We start from the raw sequence: 17,417 nt of genomic DNA, 5'->3' as shown, positions 1-17,417 counted from the left end.
TTTTTACATCTGCAAGTAAGACCTGTAAATGAGACAGGCTAATATACAGCTTTTCATTGAATCGAACAAAAAACTTTTACGAGGATGCGTGACTAGGATGTTTTAACACCAACGGTGGCTATAGGTATTCAGCTCTATCCCATTTCTGATATTGCCGTGTGGGCTTTTCTCTTCCATGCAACCATGGAAAGTAACACACCGCACATTGACCCTCAGCAGGAGCAGTTAGCTGGTAATAAAAAGATCAGGGCGCGAAGCACTTTGCTTCAACGCCGCAGCAGCACCGTGAGCCCATGGCTGCTCCCTGCTCCTCCGCCGAAAGGAAAACTCTGGAAGCGAGCGGCGCTCAGCCCGCGGTCCGCGGCACTCCCGAGGTCGCCTCCCCGCTGCCGCCGGTGCCCCACCAGCCGCGCTGGGCCGGGGCCGGGCGCGACCTCCCACCGCCCCGCCGCTGCCGCAGGAGGCGGCCCGAGGCTCGGTCCCCGCCGCCGGGAGGGAGGAAGGGAGGGAGAGTTGCTCACCGGCAACTTCGGCGAGGGCGTCCGCGGGGGGCAATGGCGGTGCGGGGCGTGAGGGGACGGGACGCCCCGCCGGGGCGGGAAGCTCGGGGCGCGGGCAACTCGGCAGCCTGCCCGGGGCGAGGGCGAGCGAGCAGGCGGCACATGGAGGACCGGCGCGGCGTGCGCGGCGGCGGCCGACCCCGGCTGCGGGGTGGCAGGGACGAGCCGGCGCGGCGGGGCCGGGAGGCCGGCCGGGGAGCGGGAGGAGGTGGGGAGGGGGCGGCGGAGGCGCCGCGTCCCGGCGGGCTGCGCCCCGAGCACCGCGCCTGAGTGGCGAGGGCGGCGGGAGCGGAGGCGAGGAGGGAGGAAGAGAGGGAGGGAGGGAGGGAGGGAGAGGGGGGCGTCGGCGCGGGCGCCCCCGCCGCGAGGCGCCGCTCCGGGCGCGGCGTGTGCCGCCGCCCGCCTCACCATCAGCACTTTGGCCGCGTTCTCCAGCTGGGCGATCACCTCGGGGGCCCCCCCCGCCGCCGCGGCCGCCGCCATCATGGTCTCTCTTCAATGACGCGCCATGCGGGGCATTCTGGGACGAGGCGGCCGCGCAGCCAATCCCGGGCGCGGCGCGGCCCGGCCCGGCCCCGGCGCGGAGGCGAAGCGGCGCCGCCGCCGCAGCAGCGTGACCGCCGGCCGCCAGCCAGGGCGCTGCGCGGCGCCGCCGGAGACAGCCCCCGCGCCGCGCACCTCCTCCCTCCTTCCCTCCCTCCCGCCGGCCGACTGACCGCCTCCCTCCGAGGCGGAACCGGCGGAGCCCCGGGGCGGGGCCCGGCACCGCCTGCCGCCGGTTCGAGGCCGCCGCACCTGCCGGGGCCCGCGGCTGCGCCCGCTCTGCTTGTGGGCGGAGGAGCACGGCGAGGCCTCCCGGGCCGGCTCAGGGGCGGCTGGCTGAGGGAGCAGCGTCGGCAGGGCAGGGGACACCGGGGCGTGCGCCCTGTCTGGGCGCTGCCCGGTTCGGTCGTGTTTCCTAGTGCGTACCGGTGACCTCGGGCGTTGGCGAGACCGCGGGCGGTAGCTGCTTGCGGTTCCTTGTGCTTGGCGGTGCTCGCAGATCTGTAGCGGGGTGAGAAGGATTTCGAAATACAGCTTAGAAAGTGGTGGGGACTGGAGAAGGTGGCCAGCGTCTTTACAAATGGAACTGCTTTATGGCAGACAAGAAAAACCCCAAAACAAAACCAAACAAACAAACAAAAAAAAAACAGCCAAGGTTTAAAACTGATCTATAATGCACTTTTTCCCAATGTAACTCCATCTGGAGTTCACTTCATTGGATGTCAGTTACAAGACAGCATCACCTCTGCAAAATATGCTGGAGAGAACATCGTACACATACCTGTAGGAGCAAAAGGACTCTTGGACTGTGCCTTCACTGGCATTTCATTCTCGTTTAGGAGTTTGTCTTTTAAACAAATCTGATGGTTTCCACTTCAGTTTGCACACTGGAGCTTTGGTACCTTCAGATGAAACTAAATTGGAAGATCCACAACTGCCAAAGAGTGTTCAGTGCATAGGACCAGGCTAGATCTCCTTCAGAGTAAGTCCCTCACAGTGCAGACCACTGAGCAGCATCTGCTGGTTTGTTCCCCGGAGCCTGCCAGACTCTTAACAGCACTCAGGTGTTCCCAACCATAGTTCTCCCAACCTTGAGAAGACATTAGCTGACCTCTAGTGCTGAACTTAGGCTAAGTTAAGAGCGTACCAGCTAACTGAGCAGGCTGATAGGAATCTTGGACGTTCACACACTGTTCACATAAACTGAGTGTCAATATACAATGTTTCCATGCGGATGATATAATTTAATAGCCAAAGGTAGAAGAAAGGATCAAAGAAATGGGTTGACAGCAAAAAACACATCTTTCGTATTCAAAAGAAGAATGCAAGTGTTTTTCTCCCAAGAAATGGCAGCTTTTGATGCTGAAGGGGACATAGCCGTGCTCACTACTAGACAAGATTAGGAGTAGCAACAGAACCATGTAAAAGTTTGATTTTGTGGTTTACCTAGGAGGTAATGTCATTAATGCTAAAAAGTTAATTGTATTTCAGGTTAACGTTCAATTTCAGAGATGAAGAATGTGGGGAGATGAGCAGGGCTGCGCTGAAAGGAGAGATAAGTATAAGGAAAGTTGAACCAACTGTCAGAGGTTGGAGGAGTTTGAAGGTAGCAGAAGTGTGACAGCACACTTGGGTCCTGAAGTGCAGTGTTCAATGAGTCTTGCTCTAAAGAACAGCTCAACAAGAGCTAAAGACTTAGAAGTCTGTGTACGAAGAGGTGCTGTCAAAAAAACCTGAAGAGCATGAAAAAAGCTATTTTAAAGAATTCTGTGTTCAGTGAAAGACTACTTCAGTGGAGTATTTCTGTACTTATAGCTTGTATTCAAAATGAGATTCTTCAACAACTTCTCTGGCATGCTCAAAGGTCCTTCATTCTCCTGTGGATTTGTGTGTTCGGCAGCACACATGAATAGCCACGGGAGCAATAGAAAGAGAATAGTATTGTTCAGATTGGGGTGGCTTAAGAGGTCTCTAGGCCAACCTTCTGCTTCTTCATCCTTCTCACAAAGTTGCTTAGTGCTTTGTCCAGCAGGGTCTTGAAAACCTCCAAGAAAGGGGAGTGCACAAATTGTGCAACCTGTGCCAATACTTGATTGTGGTCACAGTGAAGTTTTTTCCCCTTAAATCAGAACTGCCCCATGTGACTCTTTCCTCTCATCCTGCTGCCATCCATAATAAACGGGTTTGCTCCATTTGCTTGATAATACCAGGTACTAGAAGGAAGCTCGTGGGTTCCCCTTTAAGCCTTCTGACAGAATGTAGTTCCCTCTCCTCGCAGGGTATGTGCTCCCTCAACCTCACCATCTTGATTGCCCTCAGCTGCACTCACTGCAATTTGTCAACTTCATTCTCATACTGCTTTCTCATACTTTTCCAGACATGATCTAACAAGTGCTGAGTAAAGAGGACTAATAATTCTCTTGATCTACTGGCTTCATGCCTGTAAAAACAACTTAGTATGTCTTTATAAAGGTAGCCTTGCTCGCTGCTGTGGCATTCTGCTTGCTTACGTTTAGCTTGGTACATGTCAGGGCCAAGTAAATTACACAACTGGGCCTTAATTGTCCTGACACCCTCACCTGGGACTTTAGCATGTGCAGGACTGTAGGTTTACCTGTGGCAAGTCCCATCTCCTGTTGGCTTATCACTTGGGCTGCCTGGGTGGACCTGTGTAATACGTAGCTTTATCACCAACGCTTTCTCCTGTGTGTACCTCATCTCTGACTCTGTCTTCAAGCTGTTCCTGGCTGGACCCTGGACCTGACTCATTATCTTGCCTTGTCTTGAACTCTCAGGGAGACCTGTCACCAAGCTAGCCCTGCCCAGACCCTATGGAACTGCACCCTGGTTGATGAGGACACTGCCCTGCCTGTCCTGTGGTCAGCCTCGGTTCCTGAGCGGAGTGGCCCTGCTCTTGTTGTCCATGATATGGTCCACCAGGACCTCCAGATTCCTTTTTCTGTCAGTCCTCAGTCTGTACTGCTGGGGTGGTTATTCCCCTCGGTTAAGGTATGACACCGTAGGATCCATCTGTCAGCTCCCTGAATAGGCATAGTGGTTTGATCAATCTATATCTTTCTCCTCTCCCCCTGAAGTTGTCTATCTGTTTGAGGATACTTCAAAAGTAGCATGCTCATTAAATCCACTCTTTTTTTTTTTTTTTAATGAAAGTATACATTATGTGCAGACAAAATCTTGCATTTTACCATATCATTGTCAGGTGCATCTTGCCCTGATTTCCAGTGGAAGTACTGAGTGGAGTAATCTGCAGTAAAAACGAACATGTTCAAGTAGTCACATTCTCTCTCTTTCTCTCTCTCTCTCTCTCTCTCTCTCTCGGCTAGGCTCAGAAAAGCTGATTGTTCATTTATCTTGTCAGAGTGAATGCTGAAGCTATTTCTGCTGTTGGCTAAAAAAGATGCGTCACATTCTTCCTTAACGCTTCCCTCTTTTGTGGTGTTAATACTCTTAAAATAGTTCAAAGCTTTTGGACTCGCTGCCAGAAAGAGTGTTGTCAGTAGTGGAGCCTGTGCTTCCTGCTTTAGCAGTCCTTCTCTAGCTTGCTTTCTTCCACAGCGTCCAACATTCAACTAGTGCTAGTTTTGGCTAAAGATTAAAATGTGAAGGAAAATGGCCAACAGTTGTTAGTAAAACAGTCATGAATTAGGTTTTTTGTCCTGTTTTAATATGTGTTAATCAGACAGTCCTGTGCGCGCACACAGTAACACTAGGAAAGATCTGTTGTCAGGAGCATCTGACGAAGTCTAAGGTAAGGAGATAGAAGTGACTGAGCACTAAATTAGATGAGATGAGGAAATCAAAGTCAGTAGGGAAGTGGATCACTAGTATGAAAAAGCAATGACAATTGCAAGCTTGCAAGTGGTAAACTTGGGAGGAATTAATCATTCATTGTTGGTTAGGTAGAAGCTTTCAAAACCGTCTTCTCCCGTCAGGGCGTGGATCATGATTTGTTTCCTATTGATTTCCTGGTGTTCTTAAGACTGTTTTCCTCCTGTTTTCCAAATGTGTTGAAGACATCTCTTCCCATATAGCCTGCACTTATTTTTTCAGTAGACCTCATTTCTCTGGCCAGGACATTCAGTTTGCTTCCTTTCCCAGGCACCTTTTCCCTAACATCTACCTTCACTGGCTGGATTTCTGCAACAAATCCTGAAGTAAATTCTGCAAATAAATTCTGCAATAAATTCCTGCAATGCTTTCTGATTTGTTGCTGGCTTTTCACCAGCACCTAGCGGAAGTCTGTTCAGAGTAGTGGTTCCAGTACTAGCTGTTCCAGTTGTGGTAGTCTGTGATGCCCATTTCCAGTGACACAGGAGATCTCCCACTGGTGTGAACTATTTGACAGGGTGACTTCAAACAATTCTGCTTAATTCCTTCAGACACCCTGGCTAGATTTCCATACAAATGACCTCAGTCAAATGACATTGGCACAGAAGTCATTGTTACCCTCTTGAGGAAAAGCTTCTGCCAAAATTATTGTAAGCAGGTTGGTAGCTCCGCCCAGTGCTGTTGGTCAGTACTTCTATTATGAACCCAGTTCTCCATTGCCTTTGAAGTTGTGCAAAGTTTAAAATTTTGGGAATATAGGTTTCTGTGCAAGCTTAGAGAATATGTACACTTGTGCTAAAATGGTAGTTGCTTCTGAGAACATGTTAAGCTAGGGAAAAATAAAGTTGAAAGATTGAATTGAGGCTTTTGCAGAAAGACATATTTTTTTTTCTGAAAATGGGGTTAAAGTTTGAGAAAGATTAAGATTTTGATTGGAAAGTGTCTCTTCCCATACCTGTTAATGTGTTTGTGTCTGGCCATGTTTGAACTAATAAACTGAGAAGGCTTATATGTACTTGATTTGATAAAGTAAATGTAGCCTGCAGATTTCCCTTCTCAATGACAATTCATCTTAAGGTTCATGGAGGATCTCAGAACAGTCCTTTCCCTCACAGCTCTCACACATGATTGGACTGTACATGTCTGATCTTCCAGAGCGTGTCCCGGCCCCTCACAGCTTTTGCTTATGGCTAAGTTCTCTGCGATCACCATCCATTTCTCCCTTACTCTTGCTTTCCTTCAGGATGCAGAGAATGATACTCTTCCTGTTATTCCCCAAAGACTTTTTTGTGAATAAATTAAGATCCAACTCAAAATCGGAAGTGTGTGAAAGAACCAGCTTGTCTGTAGTAAGAATCTTACCCTTCTTGTTGAGGAAGTGCAGGCTGAATGAAAATGATTAAGCAGATTCTAGGAATTCTGGAAGAGTACCTGTCTTTGCCTGCCTGTTCTTGCATTGCTTTGGTGAGGGGCTTAAACCAGGCTTCATATTTTTGCTGTGTGTCTTATTTTATGGGTCTTGACTTGATTTCTGGGATCTGTTTGTAGCAGCATTGAAGGTTTATGACTGCAGGTAAAGACAATGAGAACTTCATTGGAGGAATTAAAAATAAACTTACCTGGTATCTGAAGAAGAGTTCCTTCAGGTTGTTCATGCTCTGAAGTAGACACTGGCTCTTCAGTTTATTTCTTACAAAGCAACAGTATGCAGTGCTGCAAAGCTAGATTCATCATTCAAGTTATTAATTCAAGTTCTCAGCTTTGTTAAGCATGGAGTTTGACTAGGAATGGAATGTGTCATAAGTGAGGTTAATTGGGAAGAGATAAAATATTAGGTATTTAAGTGAACAACCTCCACATTGTAATACTGAGTCTTACTGGAAAGAAGCTACAAACTGTATTAACCAGTGGTACACAGACAGAGATACAGGGGATAAGAATGAGGTTATAGAGAATTGGTGCGTTGTGTAGTTGTGTGTGTGCAGTACCTGTGACACTGTCAGAGCAGTGAACAATGACAGTGACTGGGAGCAGCCATGGCACACCCAGAGCGGCGGTCGAGTTGCCACAACAGCAGCCTGCAGAAGGGAAATTCAGGAGGATGTCAGACACGCAGATGACTGAGTCACACTCAGGATATATTAAACAAATATTCTGTCCAAGAATTGGGGCATGCACCTCTCACTTAACCTGACTTTTCACAAACAAGGCATTACATTAAGGTAGATACAATTGACGTGAGGGAGGCAAAATGTCAATAGATCAAAGAAGTGTAGACTAGATCTAGCCTTCTGGCATCTTATGACATCAAATTACTGTATTTGAAGCTGTAATAATAAGAGCTTAAGCACTGTTTAAAACAAATTGGTGAATTAATTGTTTGACAGGAAACCTGCTGTATTTGATTTTGTATCTACTTACGTTCTGTTTCTTCCTGACTCTGCTTGTCTAGCAACCACTGTGTCAGTTAGCACTCCCGTGTACCAAGAAAGGGAGAGCTGAACAGAACAGTCACTAAGTTTAGCTATTTTGACCTTCAGAGTTATCTTTAGGATTTATGACTGGTTGACCAGAACATGTAGCTTATGATTCACACTTGGAAGTTTATCAGCAATACCACACTAAGTGTTTGGAAAACATGCGTGCTTTCCTTCACACAGCCTCTGTGCTGCCTCTACCACAATCTTCTGGGGTATTTGGGAACACTTTACTGTAAGCTGAATGGTAGGATGATAGCTTAAGCTAGCCTGTTTCATCTTGTCTGTAGCAAACACTTTAAAATCTTCATTCTGCAGATATCTATGTTCAAGCACACAAAATGTCAACTCAGATTGCCAGCTTACTGCCTCTTTCATCTCAAGACTGTTATGAAGGCAAACTTGCCAACCCAAAAGGGATCAATGCAGCACCAATGTATTTTAGGCTACTGTCTCTAGACACTTGTTTCATATAAGTGTCATTCACTCAAGATTAAGTCATTCTTTTGATTTGCATAGGCTACAGTACTGATGCTTTAGTCTCTCCTCTGAAATCATTCTGTTCTGACCCTGCTCTAAAGATGCCTGCAAAGGGCTTCCCACTCCTAATAATTTATTCCCAAGGCCATTTGCTTGGGAGGTGGCTTTTCCTTTCTCTCAGTAGCTTACAAGTTGCAGCCAACTAACTGGTCCTGCATAAAAAGCAAGCACCTAAGTAGGAGTCCTCAGCAAGACCCTTAGGTAGGAATTACCATTTTAGTGCTAGGAGGATTCATGGGCCTAATCTGGTTGTCTGACTCTCCCTGTGTGTTATATAGGTACAAAAGAGTGGGGTTTGGAGAAGCTGACAGGTGAAATGTTCTGTGCTAACTCACAGAAGAAGGTGTCAATGAAGCCTTTGCAGCTTAAAAAACACACTCACAAATGCATGCACTTGTTTTGCTTTAGTATTTGGGAATGCTGCTATACTACTATGGAGGTTTTCCCTTAAGCAGCTCTGACAGAAGGTGAGAACTTTTGCCTGAAAGTTTTGTGCCTGGCTGCAGAAATACCGTGGAGCACTCGCAGGTTCGTTCATCATCTATCCCTTTCCTATTTTGAAGGCAGTCAAGAAAGCAGGCTGATAACTCAGCTGACCTGTCCTCTGTACAATTGCCGCAGGCGTGTGCCATGTAAAGAAATCAATTGCAATAGACAAAAAAAGGTCCAGTAGTTAGTTGGACATAGGCTATCTAAAAGTGGTTAACTTCTGAAGTCACAGCAGAAATATGCAACAGGACTCATCATTTAGTTACTCTGTATTCCTGTTCCATATACAGAAGAGGCAAGTGGGAGAGAGAAACTACCCTGCCAGTTTATTAGGTTCTCTAATAGCTGGGGTTACACCGACAGAATGGTTATAACATAGAACCAATCTGCTGCTTCAGCTTGGGTCTATAGCCTGCACAATCTCCCTGAAAACCAAATGACAGAGTGCAGTGCTTGTCCAAAATTTTCCGAAGGATGAGGAGATTTTTTCAGCTTCAGCGGTTCTGGAATTAACTAGGATTTTCAAAGGATTACTTTCTCCCCTTCCTTGAGTTGTGTGGATGGAGCACAGCAGTGTGCCTTAGAAGGAGATTCCTGTGTGATGGGTTAGTATGAACTGTGAGCATCACTTTTACCTGCTGTGTATTCCAGGCAGGATAACCACTATCACCATGGTTTTGTACCAGTTAGTCTTGCTGTCTTGCCTTTGTTTTGCACCTCCCTGCTGTCTTCTGTAACACTGCACTGTTAGAAATGAACTCTTCTTGTTAGTCTGAGGTGGATTTGGCTGTTTTATCGAAAAAAAAGTTTTAGTTTTCCTGGTGTGTTGCGACAGGAGCTCCAGTTACACCAGATAGTCCAAACATTTGCTAGCCTTATCAGAGATTAGTATTGTCCATCTGAATGGTTGGCATGACCAGATCTATGACAGCCTAATGAAGTCAACCAGGAAAAAAAAAAGTTGTATATCATCTATGAGAGGAACATGATAAATCAGAAGCACCTTACAGTTCTAAGTTTAAGCCCCTCACCTTGCAGTTATGTGCAGCCATGCATAAGCTAATAGTGTCTAAGGTGAGTTAAGTTTCTTGTCCTCACATCTCTTATTGAACCACTATTCCAGAGTTTAACTTTTCAGAGTTGTAAATCCTTCTGACTTCCAGCTTATTTACTTTCACTCTATTTGCTGCTAGCTTGCTGGCACAGGAATAGATATTGTTCTCTATCCCAATTAGATTTTCTTCCTTCCCATGTTTATTCTAGGTATATTTAGAAAGTTATGTTGCCCTTATTCTTCATTTGTGAGTTCATATAGAATTAGAAGAGTTTTCTTTCCATAAATTAGTTTCTTCCCATAAATAGTGCTTCTCCTGTTCTAACACGAGTTATCTATTTCAAAAAATGGCCACCAGAATGGTGACACTCCAGACTACATTTTACAAGGGCATTGCTTTTTCTGTAACTCTGTTGGAAATGCATAGACCAGGGTTGTAAAATTGCCTCCACTGGTTTCACAGTCTGCATCATCTTCATGGCTTAGTCATCCCAAAATCACTGATACACATACATGCATTACAGCAGGGATTTTAGGGTGTTAATCTCTGAAGTCTTACAGTAAAAAAACTTCATGCTATTTCTATTATTCCATGCATCAAAGTAAATTAGTTTTTCCTTTTACAGTACTTTTAATAATCTGTTACAGACTGTGCCTGAATACTATCTGCAGATTTCATTAACGTGCTCTACTTTTTGTTCTCAAGCCATTTGTAAAAGTATTAAAATTGGGTCTATTTATAGGCTTTCCACCCCTCAACATGCCCCTTCGCAATGTGTTCTATGTGGCAGAAATACCATCTCTATTTTTCATCATCAGCCCCTCCGGGAACACACTGCAGACTGTCTTAGAGCTAGAATCAGCTCTGTGTAGGGCAGTTCATATAAACAACTATAGAGAAGTTCCTAATTCTTCTAATAAATCTGGAACAGAAATTCCATTTTTCTCCATCTTGCACGAGGGCCTTAGACATCTCAAGCATCAGTATAAAAAACTTCAGATTAACCACTATTTCCAAATTTATACCCCCATCCCATTTATGTTCCCAGCTTCCATTTATTTACCCAGCCCTTCCCAGTGGGAGCTCTCGGAGACTCCCCAGCTGGCCCCTCCATCAGCAGCTGAGAGCCCTGATCTTGCTTTGCTTTCTGTGATTTGAGGTCTGGCAGGGTAGCAGGTGGGTACCTTCATGGCCAACTCTGTGACTTTAGCTGAAGAAACTGGTCAGCAAATCCTTATATTGCCACTCTACCTTCTATCCTTGCACATCGTTAATCCTTTTGTGTATCTTAAATTTTTGTCCTCAGAGACTTGCTTAGAGTTGTGCTACGTCATACTCTGTGTGCAAATAAGTTTCCTGTTATTAGCGCAGCATGTAGACTCCCTCAAAAGTGCCCCCTCTCATTTTGCTCTTTTCACCTCCATCAAAAATGAAAAATTAGAGAGCATATGGAGCTGGATGAAAGGTCCCATGTGGAGATATTCTCAAACTTGCTTAATAGTATTATATATTCCCTGACAATTGTAACAGTTTTACATGCTTTCATAGCTGTGCAGCATATTTACCAGAGGTACTCAATCAACTGCCTATGTTCATACACAGGGGCTTTTCTTGAGCTGATCAAATTAATTTAGACCCGTTGAAGGTGTATGGATAGTTTACATTTTTGTCTCCGGTGTTTAATATATTGTATTTGTCACTGTTGAATTTTCATTTTATATTATGTTGTCCATTCGTATATTCTTATTAAATCTCTCTTAAGTCTCTCTATGTCTTAAGTCTCTCTATGGCCTGCACCTCTTTAGGGTTTTTTTAATAATTAATTTACTTGCACAATCTGTGGATTTTTTATCTAATATTTCCCCTTCCAGATGGTCATATCTTAAACAATAATGGAATTAATACACAACCTTGAAGCACCTGTTCTTAATTTTTATCAGTTAGAGCATAAATCTCTTTTAGGTTTTTGTATTTTTAACCAGTTCCTTTTTATAATATTATTAGAATTCTCATTTCAGGGCCACTTAATTACTTAAACAGTCTCCTGAAAGACTAAATAAATATAAATTACCTTTTCCATCATCACAGTTTTTAAGTAATGCTGTGAGATTGCTGGAACACAATTGTCTGGTGCAGAAAGCATGCTAGTTAAACATTAGCATAGCATCTCATGATTTTCTAGGCATTTTTGCATTCTCTCTTTAAGTATCATTTCAACAAATTTGTCAGATACATATAAAAATTTTATTAATCTATGCTTTTGAAGATCCAACTTGGAGTTATTTTACAAAGCAGGTACAATCATGGCCGACCACTTAACCCTTTAGCACTACAGCTGATTTAGGAGATACGTTCACATAAAGGCTGGGGTTAAAGACGAGTACTTCGAGCAGTATGGATGTGAAGATTTTATGAGCTGATGCACCATCAGAATCTACCTCCTTGAGTCCATCACAGCTTTCTCGTGTCATGACTTCCCTGTCTTTTTTCCCAGTTAGCAGAGTATTAAAGGAATGCGTATTAGAGAGTATTTCAACATTATTTTGTTATTAGTTGTTCATGTATAATGTTGCCAGTGAAGTTACATTCACAGGGTTATTCAGATAAATTCAGATTAAGTAAGTTGCATTCATTTGTTTCTTCTGATAAAGGTTTTGATTTATTTAATCACAGGGTAGTTTTATTTTGTGATTACATTTGTATTGACCAGAAAAGCAAATATGTAATAATTTGGTTAGCCAGTCAGAAATTGAAATACTGTATTATGATATAAGGCATCATATCTCTTAGATAAACAGCCTTGAGTATTTACTTCTGAAAGGCATATTTGTAGTAAACAGCTGAAATTTGCTACTAGTACAGCCTCCCAAACTAGGTCTGTTAAAGTTGTGGTTTGCTTGCAAACATTTTGTGAATAGAGAAAACCATAATGCTTAATTTGTGAAACAATCTTTTTTCTTGGTGAGCAGCTGGTCTCATATGTGCAAAACCTCAGGACCTATTCTAGGAGTAATTCCCATGGAAGCCTGTGCACAGGATAGGGTTAGAAGTGAAAGTTGATGACCTGAAATCAGTGTGTGATCCTTTCCAAAAGAAAAACAGTAACGTGGGGAATGATGACTCATGACATGCCAGACTGTACTCATGAATGTTCCCGCAGTGACAGAGCTAGTCTCATTATGGTTACATGGACATTTTTCGGCAAAGAGGGACGCTTCAAGCAGTCCCCACCCTGCCTGACCTACCCCAGCCTTCCAGACCCACCAGTTCCTTGTGCTCCTTCTCCATGAAGGCACAACTGTCCATGTCACCATGCATTGAAGTGGTTCAGAAAATCAATCCAGCTAAAATTAGCGGCCACTGTTTTACGGGGTTATTTTTTGGCCTAAGCTCTCTGCTCTAAGTTGGCTGCCCAGTGGCATAATTACACCAGCACAACTGAGGGAGTATTGAAGGGGCAGCAGGGAGCAGCAGCACTGTCAACTCAGCTTCAGTGGCCTTGCCATTAGCTGTGCAATCCTCACCGACACAAATCCAACAAGCAATGTTTGGATCCTGCCGTTGCTTCCTCTCCACTGCCTCCTGCGCTGTTCTGACACAAGCATTTGTGAGGCTGTGCAGTGACATGCTGGGCAGCTTTCCTAACTGAAAAAAGATAATCTAGCATTTCTCCTGGTTTATGTTTGGCAAGATTAATTCCCCAATCCAGAAGGTCCCATGGTCACACAAACACCTGTGCTGGGAATAGGCTGACATGGGGCTTAAAAGTCAACACAGTGAGGAAAGAGAGCGAGCACCTAGAATGTATTCAGAGAGTACGGTTGCTGAATGTCACATCACAGCTGTGGTAGCCCAGCAGCCTAATTAGTGGCCTAGTCTGCCTCCCAGAATGATACCCATTGAGGAAAGAACAATAACAATCTTACAATGGTGATACATTTTGTATGTTACACATTTTTAAAATTTGCTTCCCAAATACCATGGGGTTGACAGAATTGCTCTTACTCCTGGAGGGCATTACCCTTAAAAGCATTCTTGATTATGAATTTACTATATGAAAAAATTACAAGTTTAAAGCAAGTTTAATTCTTAATTAAAAAAAAAAAAAAAAAACAAAAAAACTTGTGAGCAAACAACCAATGTCAAATTTAAATATTGAGAGTAATTGTCCTATACAATCAAAAATAGTAGGTAAGGGTTCTGCTTTGGGGAAATGAAGGCAGCAATCCTTATTTATAATCAGTCTCTACACATCATTTGTAAATGCTCTGACAGTTTATTTTAAAACTTTTAATTTAAAATAAAATTGATAATTTATTGATAATTTGCAATCAGGAAAATATTTGCATTTAAAATTTTAACTTAAGAAAACAAGATTATTTGTTGGATTACTCCTTTTTCATAAGTAGAACTTTTCCCTGTGCAAATCACCTGATGGCTTCACATTATTCTTAGCTGTAGCATCTGCCAGAACATTTTTCAGTAATTCTACATAATGTGTTATTTGAAAGTGAGCATCAGAGTAAACAGTCTGCCTAAATGACTAGAATTATTGAGATAAAGAGTTTTGTTTGCCTCAAAGACAGTATTATTGCTGATTTACTCAGAGGATGGTTTTCCTCAGATTCCATTGCTCAAGAGGCCAGAGGGGTCAAGTTTTCAGGGTGGCACAGTAAAATACCATGGAGCTAGACATTTCTAAGGTTTGGAAGTGCCATTTTCTGCACAGAAATACTGACTAAAAATTGTCCTTTACCTTGTTTTAGAGAGAGAATATGGTATCATCCAAATGTGACTTTTGGTATGGATAAAGAGGGAGAAATACCACGTGTAACAAGAAGATATTATGCTGAGTTAGACTTACTTTGTTTCTATTGGGCATTCAAAGGACTTATGCATTGAACAAAATGCTGAAGGAGGTTTTCTGTTGGGACTGTAAGTGTGACAGGAGCCAAGTTATGACTGTGTTTGCTTTGTTCTCTTGCTGCTGTTTTGACTCCCTCAGTTCTTCAAAGCTCTTAGTACAGAACTTGTTTTATTTGCTACCATAGGCATAACTTATTGTCAGCAGCTGCATTTAGGAATAACTCATCCAGAGTAATCTAAGTAAAATGCGTATTGATGTTAATATGCTGAAAAATGGGAATAAACACAACATGAGAGACAATAGCAGGTCTGGAGGATCCAACACAGGAACATTTCAACAGTTCAAGCAACGCCAGTAGCAGCAGCCCCTTTGCTGAGATCCAGCACTACAATGTCCTCTGTCCTGTTCCTTTGCTAGCTGTAGCTCTGACATCAGGATGTGTCTGAAAAAAAAAAAAAAAAGAAATGCAGTAGCATTGTTTTGGACTGGATGAACTCTGAAGCGGAAGGCCAAGGTGATTAAGGCAAATAAACTCTGGGACTGTGTTTATTAGCCAGGAAGTGGTTATTACCAAATTGGCAGGAAATGCGCTGGAGTCCGATGTACCAACTCCAACATAGCTACATGCATCACTCATGTTTTCTCAGTGTTGCTGAAATCTTGGAATAATGATGGCAACTGCATTAACTTTTGTTTGAGAACGGGCAATTTAATTTTTTATCAGCCACTCCTGCAACTAAATCCACCTTTATTTAGAAGTAGTGCATCTATTTCCTCTGCTCCAAATAGGCTGGTGAAGATAGTGCTCATGAAACAGGACTGGCCACCCCTGTCGCAGAGGGTGTTTGAAGAGATGGCAGCTGCACTGTATGACGCTGTGAAATGGCAAGAGCGAGCAGGGAGAGGAAGGATGGAGCACGAGGAACACTGGAGGGATCCCTTCAACAGCTGGAGGCAGCTTCTCACGAAACGCCATGACACTGTTCAGAGAGAGGTGGGATCCCAAGGGCAGGAGGGGATCCCACCCCTGGGATCCACCTTCTCTCTGTTTGTGAAGCGGTTTTGGTACAGTGCTCACTCCCATGCTGGTAGCAGCCATGCAAGCTTTCCAGCTGGTCCATGGCATCCTTGACTGGAGGAATATCTTCTAGAAACCACAGCACAGTTCAGCCTCCACGACCTGTTTAACTCAGGACTGTATCCAGACACTGCTAGTAAACTTGTGTATGGACTACTTGAAGCTGCCTAAGAGAACACCAGCTGCCTGTGTTTGAATCCCATCCTTATCCTCATGTTTTCTTTCCATGTAAGGCATTGCTGCCGTTACTCCAGGGGTGCTATATATTTACAATCGTGGAGGGAGGCAGAACAGCCCCTCTAGCACAACTAAAGGCAAAAGGAAGATTGTCTCCTCGTGTCTGAGCAAAGCAATGCTCCTATGCACACTCCTCCTCACCTGGTGCAGGTGAGCTGCTCCCCAACATCAGTCTGTCCTGTTACATGACCACAGATGGAAAGGAGTTGGCTGTGGACAATCACCCCTGAACTGGGGTTCAAACTGGGAAAGAGCAGGGTAAGGCTGACCCATCCAGCAACAGCAGTCCCAAGAGTAATGCACTGATTCATCCAGTTTCTCTGGCATGAAGATAAGATGCCCTTCCCAGGTGTCTTTTTCCTTCTTTTTTTTTCTACCGGAACTATTCTTCAAGTATTTTACTGTCACCAGTTATTTGAAGCAGAGGATTACCTTATAGTCAACTCTGTCAATGGCTGCTTTTCTGAAAACTGAGAATTAAAAAAACAGGTAAGTGCGTGCCACTTGTTATATATCAATATTAAGCAAGCTGTAAGTAATGATCCAGTCTACAATGAGAACAATATGTGAGTAATACATAATGTAGTTCAATTTGAAGGCTTTATTAGCAAAAGTCAGGAAATTAAAGCAAAAAATAACTCCTCACTGTTTGTTAATATTTGGAAAATTCCAGAAGACACACTTTAGTGTTATTTACAACATGGTGTAACTTTGTTTTAAGCACCTATTGAGGTGACAGTTATCTTTGCTCTGCTTCGAAGGAAGCCGAGCTGCATGTGTCCTTGCTCTTTGGCCAAAATATGCAGCAGCGGAGTCTCTCCATCACAGTTTCAAAGGTTATTCAGATCTGGCACTACTATTTTCACTTCCTTGATTGGGCATACAACAGCTGCCATACAACAGCCTGCGATGCTCTGTTCCAGGGTGAAGATGATGACCCCGACTGCAGTAGCCTGTACTTAGCAGATTTGTTATAGTCTTGTTTTAGCATTTCCATGGAGTTGTCATAATTATGGTATTTATTTTAAAAATTATTCTTGGACACTCTTTTTAAAGCTGCCAGTCAATTAAATTTAAAACCTGAGAAGTTTCTAAAATCTACATGAAAAAGATAAAATCCACTTTTCTTTGCAGTCCAGCTTAGCCTGTTTCTGGGGCCTGAGTGTTACTTGGCCATGTTTGCAGGCCCTTGCCCAGTCTGCCTTTATTTGAAACACAGTCATCTTCATTTCTGGATTCCTAAAATACTACCAGTAACACAGAAAGGTTGGGGGAGGCTGAAATTGTTCTTTTTTAACCTAATGGCATCTCCTTATGGACTGTTTTTAAATGACTGTACAAGCGTTTTACCACAAGATGGCCCTTACCAACTGCAGCTCACGCGTATCTGACTGCTGCGTGGCAGCGCATGGAAGCGCGGACCACTGGCTTCTGCTTCCTACAGGGTCTGGGAATTATTATCATTATGTTTTACTCTACAAAACACTTTCCCAGTGTATCAAGCCTATGGGATATGATTACCCTTGGCTCCACAGTGACTAAATGTCAAGTCTTCTCTACCCAGTTCATGAGGTGATAAACATGGCAAACATAAATTCTTCACAGAGTTAACTTGATTGTAGTTATGTGAAGACTGGGCAATGTCTAAAGTATCAGATTTAGGATGAGATTTTAGCACTGTATCAGCAGGTCCCTCAAAGGCAGTGGCTGGGGCAGTTTGTG

The 17,417-nt window shown here is 43.9% G+C and overlaps 1 protein-coding gene across 1 annotated transcript in view; it reads right to left on the bottom strand.

Moving 5' to 3' along the window:
* XPO4 (exportin 4) overlaps positions 1–1,046 on the bottom strand; it is a 77,445-nt gene extending 76,399 nt beyond the window's left edge. Inside the window, exon 1 of the mRNA XM_074932070.1 lies at positions 969–1,046. Coding sequence (XP_074788171.1) covers positions 969–1,046 — 78 coding nt within the window. The remainder of the gene's footprint in view (positions 1–968) is intronic.
* Between the last annotated feature and the right edge of the window lie 16,371 nt (positions 1,047–17,417).

This window comes from Athene noctua, chromosome 1, assembly GCF_965140245.1.
Source record: "Athene noctua chromosome 1, bAthNoc1.hap1.1, whole genome shotgun sequence".
NCBI classification, from domain to species: Eukaryota; Metazoa; Chordata; class Aves; order Strigiformes; family Strigidae; genus Athene; species Athene noctua.
The sequence above is the reverse complement of the archived record's forward strand: the minus strand, read 5'-3'. Positions and strand labels throughout refer to the sequence as shown.